Source organism: Vicia villosa, linkage group LG2, assembly GCF_029867415.1.
Source record: "Vicia villosa cultivar HV-30 ecotype Madison, WI linkage group LG2, Vvil1.0, whole genome shotgun sequence".
Classification (NCBI taxonomy): Eukaryota; Viridiplantae; Streptophyta; class Magnoliopsida; order Fabales; family Fabaceae; genus Vicia; species Vicia villosa.
In genome coordinates, this window is record NC_081181.1 from 114,430,783 (window position 1) to 114,440,133 (window position 9,351).

Consider the following 9,351-nt stretch of genomic DNA (forward strand, 5'->3'; position numbering starts at 1 on the left):
ATACATGAGATTGTTCAAACACTTATTTCATCAAGTCACAATGACTTCTAATACACTCTCTCTGTTTCAGATTATCAGAACCCTTTAATATTTGTTTGTCTTTAGACTCTGAGCATTCGTATGAATAGGAATTATATTTTATTAGAACTGATGTTTGAGGTTCATTGTGAAAAATAAAAACTCTGGATAATCACTACTGGACTTAGTTAGCCTATCATATTAAATTTTGGTGCGGACCAGGAAAATCTTTGACACCAATACTTCCTAAATTTATTACTCCTAACTCCAAAACCTGCAAGAACAGATGTATACCTCTCTTTTTTGTTTGTTTGTCTCATTGCCTACATCTCCGACTTATAAACATATTGTTGCCAGTTCTTCTAATGTTCCTTTGTTACTTTCTTACCTGTGTCGTATCATTTCGTAAGGTTCTTTTTATCTATGTAGTTAATTTCACAATATGCATTATCACACCACCTGGTAATGTCTAAGAAGTCTTTCTCAAAGATCAAATAATGTGCTAATAGATGATACAAGTCACACCTTCTCTAAAGAAAACCAACATATCACACCACCTGAAGTATCTATGCTAGAGTACGAACAACTCTCGATACTTTTATAGGAAATTTCCACGTTATAACGATGTTTCATTGTCATTAAACAAAATATATATACTTGATAAATTTGTCAATCTAATGGTCATTCCTTTCCCAATATCAGTTTCTTCTTGTGTCAGAGTCATAGCCTATTCAAGCAAGAAGTTATATGTTGAAAGACATCTTCGGTTCAAGGAATGGTTAGGCCACCCATTGGATGATCATATCCGAACTCTTTCTCTGCTTGACTCAACAAAACTTGAAACGACGGTTGGTTCAAGTATGAAATGGGGATCACAAACTGCTTAATTTCTTCTCCAACATACACTGCAAGGTATCCCTTTGGCAAATCCACAACTTTTGAAACTGCTCGGTTTGCAGAAAATGATGCCCTTCTGATCATACGAGGGAAACGAAAATCCATTGTTTTATGTGTTGAAACTTGAAAAGAAGTAGTTTTAAAGAAGACTGGTAAGCAAGAGAAAGTTTTTGATACTGTAATACTTTAGAATGTGAATGATTTGTATAGGCTACTTGAAAGATTAGGAGGATGGGGTCATAGAATCTACAAGGAGACAAGAGTTGATATAACATCACATGGTATTGTCTTTGAAGATTTTCACATAGACCAAATATCATAGTAGATATACATCAACATATCACACCACCAGAAAGTTTAATTGACCTTATTACTTATTTATCAAGGCAGGGACCGCAAATTCTGTTATTATAGGCAGATTTCATGGAGTTTGTCTTATAAAAATATAAAATGCGGTTAATAGTGATCTTGTATTCAATCTTGGTTCTCTTATTGTCACCTAACACTGTTTCTGAGCTTCTATCTATCAGGTCTTACACAAACCTTACATGTTGCGCATAATTCTGATACATTAGTTTGTAAATGTGTATTAGCTAGATTGTCAGTTCGAACTACAACAAAATACAACAACAGGTTTAGATCAGTACAAGAGATTATTCAAACACTTATTTGATCAAAGCTTAGTGAGTTCTAATACATACACACACACTCTCTTACAAATTATAGGAACATTTCAATAATCGTTTTCAATTGCCGAATCTTGCACTTTTGAGCTAAGGAGTTTCACCTGCGATGCATGATCTTGTTTATATACCCAATGATACCCACACTTCTGAACCTTCAAATCCGAAACTTCACCAAAACCAATATATGCACAATTACAAATACTAACATAAAGCTGAAAATGATCAAGATCGCTGAGAGTTTCGTCTAAGCACTTCAGAAAATAAATGAATGATTTCAGAGGGAAATATATCAGGCACATGTGATCTGAATTTATCTCAATAAGATCTCCTTCAAGAATTACTGGGATGAGCCTCTTACCATGCCAAATGTTAATCTTACTATTACAAATACCTATTTCTATTCCAGTTCTTCGTGCGGATCTTGTCGGGTCAAGAGGTGCAGCAGAAAATATTGTACAACACGCAATGCCACTGATATTACTGTAATTGCCAGACATAATAGGAGATAGATCTAATCTTATTAAATTACCCTCACTCTGATTGTTGCACCAACTTGGTATTTCACTCCCTGGAACTACAAAATAAATTTCATTAGTGAATACTTCGTTTGCCTGAATAAACTGTGGCATCCATGAATAACTAATAGTACTGCCAAGTTCCTTCTCACTCAAGTTAGGACAATTGAAAATGACCAATCCTTTTTTGACTATCTGTATGTCCTCTCGATGCTCCCGAGCGATAGCAACACGAAAAGGAAGTTCAGGCAAGGATTCCAAGAGCTTGCAGTGCTCCAAGTTTAAAAATACAAGTCTATGAAGCTCCTTCAGACTAGGCAACCTTACAAATTTGTTTCCCCCTAAATTTAATTCTTCAAGCCAACGTAAGCATCCAATTGCATCAGGGAGTTGGCTTAGGCCACAAAAACTAATATCAAGATCACGCAAGTTAGAGAAGTTAACCAAGAAAGGCAACAAATAACCTCGTAAATCTTTGGGTGCGCGGGAGCATAACGAATGATGAAAAACTGTCCATTTCAAGATAGAGAACATTGTTGATTGGGACTGTGATGTGTTTCCTCTTATATTCGAAATCCTTGGATTCTTAAATAATTTGCGACACCCGGAAAGATTTACATATTTAAGAGAGCTGAGACCAAATATGCTGTCTGGTATGCTTACTAAATTTATGCAATCTTCCAAAGTCAAGAAAACAAGCTTTCTTAGAACTCCAATAGATGGATCCATATGCACCAACTTTACACATCCTTCAAAACTTAGTTTCTCAAGATTTGGGATATCTTCAAAATCTGGCATCTTTCTTAGATTTATTGAGTGGCTCAAATCCAATTTTCTCAAATGTGGGAGACACTGTTACAAACAAACAAAAAAAGAGATATAATAAACTCGCATTTTGCTCATAAAGTTTAACATAAAGAAGGGGGGACATTCTTTCTTTTGATTTGTTCATGTTCTTAACAGGAAAAAATAAGATGCTAAATGGGAAGATATAGTACCTTCTTGTCTTTCCATAGTTGTTTTATGTTGTTGCAACTCAAGATCAATTCAACAAGTTGACTGGGTTGAAAACTTGATGGCAAATACTTGCAAGGATATCCAACCCACTCCATGTATCTTAACTCGTTAGAAAGGCAACTGAGGTTTCCTAATAAATCAACTCCAATCAGTATGAGCAATCTTAAATGACTCATTTTTGACAATGTTTCTGCCTTGATCATTAAATCTTTTCCTCTTTCATTGCAAATGGCTTTAACCTTCTCTTCCTAAAACATTGCAAAAAAGAAAAAAAAATTTAATAACTTTCGAAATAAAATTTCTAAAAATGAATATAAGTTATATATTTTCAAACTACTCATTTACCATTTTCTCCAACTTAACATAGTCAAACTGTTCCTCGAGCCACACCCTGCTCCACTTTCTTGGTTCTTCTTGAGCAATTTTTATGCCCAAATCTTCTAACGAAGCATGCATTTGAATTCTACTTTCTTCCGAAAGGATTATAAGTGATTTCTCTATTAGAAGTTTCAATCCAATATCAGCTTTAAGTCCACAACATTTAAGAACATTTGTAACATATTTCTCACTTCCATAGTGGAAAAAACAAGCAATATGAAGAAATATTTCCTGTTCTGGTTCCTCCAGCCCATCAAAACTTAATCGCAACACATCCATGATATCTTTGTTTGGACTTTCTCTCAATCTTGCCAATGCACTTTTCCATTCAGAGATATTACGACCACACAAAAATGAACCCAATACTTTAACTGCCAGTGGCAAGCCACCTGCATAATATATTATCTCATGTGCTAGCTTATCATAACTACTCACAATATGATCAAGTTTAAAAGCTCTTCGACTTAGTAATTGAAGAGAATTTTTTTTATTCAAGAGTGGAGCTTGGTAAACTGCATCCACTCCATACTCTTCAAATATATGCTTATCTCTAGAAGTTATTATTATTCTACTCCCTGGACCTAAGCATTCACGATCCACGCCTAATTCCTCGAGTTGCTTAACTTGATCAACATTATCAATAGTTATAAGGGCCCTTACACGATGCAGTCTACGTCGTATCAAGTAAGGTGTGTTGTGAGAATTGCTTGTTTGAAGTTGTTCGTCACCTGCAATTTGTAGTAGAGTTTCCTTTTGTGCACTGATCGGACCATCTTGCTTATAACTTTTGCTTAAATCTTCAATAAAGCAACACACATCAAATTGTGGAGAGATTTTGTTGTGCACAGCTTTAGCAAGAGTTGTCTTCCCTATTCCACCCATCCCATAAATTCCTACAACACGGACATCATGAAGCGAGTCCAAAACTAGCATCTTTTCTAATTCCCACATAGGAGGGTGAATCCCTACTAAATCTTTTGGAAGACTTGAAAATTTGGAAACTAATTTATTTATAATTTGATCAACAATGTCTTCAATCTCTGCATGTTGTGGCCTGCAAGTTTAAAATAGTTAACCAACAACACCAAATCATGACATACATACGATAACTAAAAGAAAAAGCCATTTGTATAATAGAGTTGTTACTTACTTATGACGTACATCCCAGCCAGAGAGATCTGCGACTTGTGAGAGAGCTGTCCTCCATTTTTGCACCTTCTCGGAGTCTTGTTGGAATCTTTCTGCATGTTTAGCTAAGGCTTCCCCATAAGTTTCTTTTTGATGTCTCACCTCAGAAGGATCAACGTCATAGAATACTGGAAAAACGCGTTTTTCAGATTGTTGACCGCAGTGAAGAAGAATGTGGTGTAATTCTCTCAAGCACCAAGTTGAGGAGGCATAGTTCTTAGACAAAACCAGAATGAAAATCTGAGAGTCTTGGATTGCTCGGAGGAGCTCGGGTGCTATGTATTCACCTTTTTTGAGGTTAGTGTGATCCCTAAATGCCTTAATACCTTTTCTTCGGAGGGCTGCAAAAAGATGATCAGTGAAATTAAGTCGAGTATCTTTACCTCTAAAGCTCACAAACACGTCATAGGAATTTCTCCTTGGAGATTTCACCACCGAAGAAGACGTGTTGCTGCTACTTTGAGTGCTGCTGCTGGCCATCTGAATGAGATCAATTGTTTCAAGATGAGATGTGAACGAGTTTTTTCTTTTATAATAATACAGTAGAAACTCTTTAAATTAATAATGTCAGGACGGAGAAATTTATTAATGTAGAGAGTTATTAATTTATTGATAAATTAATAATTATTAATTTAAAGAGTTTTTAAGTAATTATACTATACATGCCAAATAAAAAGGAAAATTAGTCTATGCCTCTTAGAATTGCGTTGCAGCGAACCTTGGGACTCAATGTAAATTAGTAACTAATGTGTTCATATGTTATTGGATGCAATAAGAAAAGTTAGAGATGAGCTCCAAATAGACTTGAACTTTTAAAGTAAAACATACCACTATTGAATTATATTTCAATAGAGTGTAATATATTTGTTCAGTTTCTATGAATTATTAATTTATGATTTTTTTGGGACCGAAAATTATAAAGGGATCTCCCGAAAAATTATTATCTTATTATTTTATCGAGTTTTTCAATTTTTTACATTGGCCCAAGTCGGAACCGGACAAATTTATTATTTTAGAGAGTTTATTAATTTACCGAGTATTAATTTAAAGAGTTTCTACTGTAATAATAATAATTTTTCTGCAACCATACTATAATACAGTATATAATAATCATTCTTTGCAAGTTCTTCAACGAACCAACCAACCACACTTGTTTTAAAATTTTGCCATTGACTTCGCGGTGGGAAACTGTTGCACGTTGAAGCAACGATGGTGACCCGTTTTTTATTAAAAGTTAATGTTTTTTTATATATCACTTGTGATTAATTAAAGAGAAATGATGTCACGATACTAATTACATACACCTACATCAATATTTTGTTCACAAATATGTGAACAATATTTTTATTATTATTTAAAATTTTTATATATATTTTTATTTTCTTTAAAATTACTTTTGGTTAATGAAATATTAAAATTTAGTTAATTGGTTTAAAGTTTGGTTAATATATATTTTGATATAAAAAGTTAATATCGTTCCGATTTTTGGTTAATAGTTTGTATAAATTATGAAATATACTTTATTATTACAGTAATATAATTTTTTAATTATACCTCCCAAATTAAAGTCCCCATTTTCTTGAGGCACCTGTTAGCTGAAGATTTCGTTTGGGAAGAATATCTTTCGAAGGTTGAAATTCGAAGGAAGATGATTACTGATGACCATCTTTGAGATCAAAAATGGCTACTGATGGCCATGTTCGAGGATGTTGGTTTAAGTTGGAACGGAGATAGTTCGTATTAAAGCTAAGTTCGAAAAGAATTATCTTTGGGGACTTAAACGTTTTACGAGATATGCAAAGTACTGAAGCTTAGCGTATTTTCGTGGTATTATTGATTCGGATTACTTTGCCACGCGTCGAAAGAGGATTCAGGCGGGATGATTTGAATTTCGAAGTAGTTTATGTAACCGCACAAAGACAGATGGCATCCCTAGATTTTCTGCGGGTAACGTGGCATTAGATTAATGTAGGACCGTTAGGGTCGAAACTAGTATAAATAAGGGTCTTAATGTTAGGATTCCGGGTGTTCATTTTGTACAAATCACTCACATATTGCTCAAGTATCAAGTGTTAAGAGAACGAGTTTCGCTGAGAAATGTACGTATGACACCACCATCAATTTAAATACATTTGTATTTTCCTTTATCCAAGTATCTTTTGATATTACCGCATTTCGTTTACTTCCTGTCATTTACATTCCTGCATTCTTTATTTTCATTCTATTTAGTTTCGAAGCCTTTAAGTTTCTGTACTTTAAGATTCTTGCACTTTACAGTTTTGTCTTATATTTTATCTTTATTTTATCTTTCGCTGATGTTGTATTTACGTGTATAACAAGGTGATTGTTAATCTTTATTTCTTTGATTAAAACATTTCTTATTTGAGACAAGCCAACCATAGACATGATTCGAACTATCATGAATAACAACCTTTTTGACTATGTCCTAGGATCAATCTAGTCGATCCTGCGAGTAACCAAATCATATTTATTATAATTTGGAAGACTAGCGGTTGTTTACCGGAAATCACCGTAAACAAATTGGCACGCCCAGTGGGACAGTGTCAAACAGATTGTTATTAATTGATTGCTTTGTTTTGTCTAGAAAATATCAAGACCTTGTATGAACCTTAGGAACGGTAAATTAACCAACAATGCACAACCGATTCCTAAACGAAGGTACAAAAATAAAATGGTCAATATGGCCAGTGCAGGGGGAGATCAGGATCCCCCACAAGGGTCAGGAACAGTAGCGGCAAGTTCTTCACATGTTTCGGCTTCTGCTCCAGAAACCCAGGCTATACCGGTTTCGACGGAATCTGATCCTATAGGTAATTCCCAGGCGATACCTGAAAATACTACAGGGACGACAGGAACGCTCCCAGTTTCGAATTCGACTGCTATCCCTTCATTAACAAGTACAAGCGAGATACCGCATTTCGCAACTAATACCACAAATAAGATGTTTACCCCAAGACCACCACCCGCCTCAGAGATGTGGAGATCCCATTTCCAATACGGAATGCCACCTTCATACTTGACAGGATTAGGAGGAGCGGGGCCTACTTAAACTACAACTAACCCAACAGCGTTTTTGCCTAATGTTGGTTCGATAGGTCGAAGCGGGCAGAATACAACTTTCTCTGCCCAAGTACCCCCTTTTACCACAAATAGTCAAGCAGCATTTCGACAAGAAATGGATGCAAGTAACCATGATATGTTAGTAAATCTTGCTAAAGAATTGGGGTCCATTTTGAATCCGTTAGCAACAAACATTGCTAGGACTAACCACGATAATGCGGAAACCTTCCAAAAAATATCATCTCAAATGAATCGAATGGCAGATTTTCTAGGAGTTCCACAAAATAGACGAAGGAACAACCAATCAACTTATCAGGAGGGGCAACCCATTCTAGAACAAGTTAGACCCCCAGTACCGCCACCTAGGCCAGCATCAGTCGAACAAAATCGAGTCGAACAAAACCAAGTGATAGACTTAGAAGCTCGAAGTCAAACGACTAATGTTGGCCAACAAGCAGTTACCCAGCCACAACCTAATTTAGTGGTGGTAAGAAGAAACGAACATCCTGATGAAGTGGTGCATAGGGTTAGGAGAGACAATCTGGCAACAGAAAACAATCTCACTGCCATGATAGAGAGAATAATGGCTAACAATGGTCTTAATACTGGGCTTCGACGCCCAAACTATACATCCCCAATAGCAGAATATATTATGCAAACAGAATTGCCAAGGGGTACCAAAGTACCAAAATTTACTAAGTTTTCAGGGGACACCAATGAATCTACCGTGGAGCACATAGCCAGATATCTGACAGAAGCAGGGGATCTAGCAGGGAACGAAGACTTGAGGATTAAATACTTCCCTAGTTCGCTAACAAAAAATGCTTTTGTGTGGTTCACTACGTTGCCCCCAAATTCCATAGATGCATGGGCACACTTGGAGAGATTATTCCATGAACAATTTTACATGGGTCAAACCAAGATAAGCTTGAAAGAATTGGCCAACATCTGGAGGAAGTTCACAGAGTCTATAGATGATTACTTAAACAGGTTCCGTTTGTTGAAATCAAGATGCTTCACGACTGTCCCAGAACATGAATTAGTTGAAATGGCTGCAGGTGGCCTAGATTATTCAATTCGAAAGAAACTGGATACTCAATACCTGAGAGATATGGCCCAGTTGGCAGACAGGGTTCGACAGGTCGAACGGTTAAAAGCAGAAAAGGCCAGAGCAAGTAAGAGTTATAAGAAGGAAAGAGTAGCATACGTCGAAGCAGACGACGGTGATGGTGAACCTTTCGAAGACTCATACGACATGGAAGAGGTCGAAATAGATCTTGCTGAGTTAAAAGAGGCGCCACCCTATTCTTGCAAATTGTTTACCCCTTCTAATGGAAAGAATCCAGTAGAGAATGATAAAAGCGATAGATTTCCTAAGAAGACTTATACATTTGATGTCACTAAATGTGACGAAATATTTGATTTATTAGTAAAAGATGGCCAGATGATAGTACCTCCCAATTCAAAAATTCCTCCGTTAGAACAACGGAAGAAGCGAGGGTTTTGCAAATATCACGGTTTTTTAGGCCATAAAACTTCATAGTGTTTTCTTTTCAGGGATCTAATTCAGA

The 9,351-nt window shown here is 35.9% G+C and overlaps 1 protein-coding gene across 1 annotated transcript; it reads right to left on the reverse strand.

Moving 5' to 3' along the window:
* Window positions 1-1,079: 1,079 nt before the first annotated feature.
* On the reverse strand, window positions 1,080-5,225 carry LOC131651833 (disease resistance protein RUN1-like). The gene is made up of 4 exons (XM_058921538.1): window positions 4,662-5,225; window positions 3,479-4,565; window positions 3,115-3,381; window positions 1,080-2,968 (listed from the first exon to the last, which is right to left on the reverse strand). The coding sequence occupies exons 1-4, from the start codon at window positions 5,177-5,179 to the stop codon at window positions 1,649-1,651; spliced, it is 3,192 nt and encodes a 1,063-aa protein (XP_058777521.1). The 5' UTR covers window positions 5,180-5,225; the 3' UTR covers window positions 1,080-1,648.
* Between the last annotated feature and the right edge of the window lie 4,126 nt (window positions 5,226-9,351).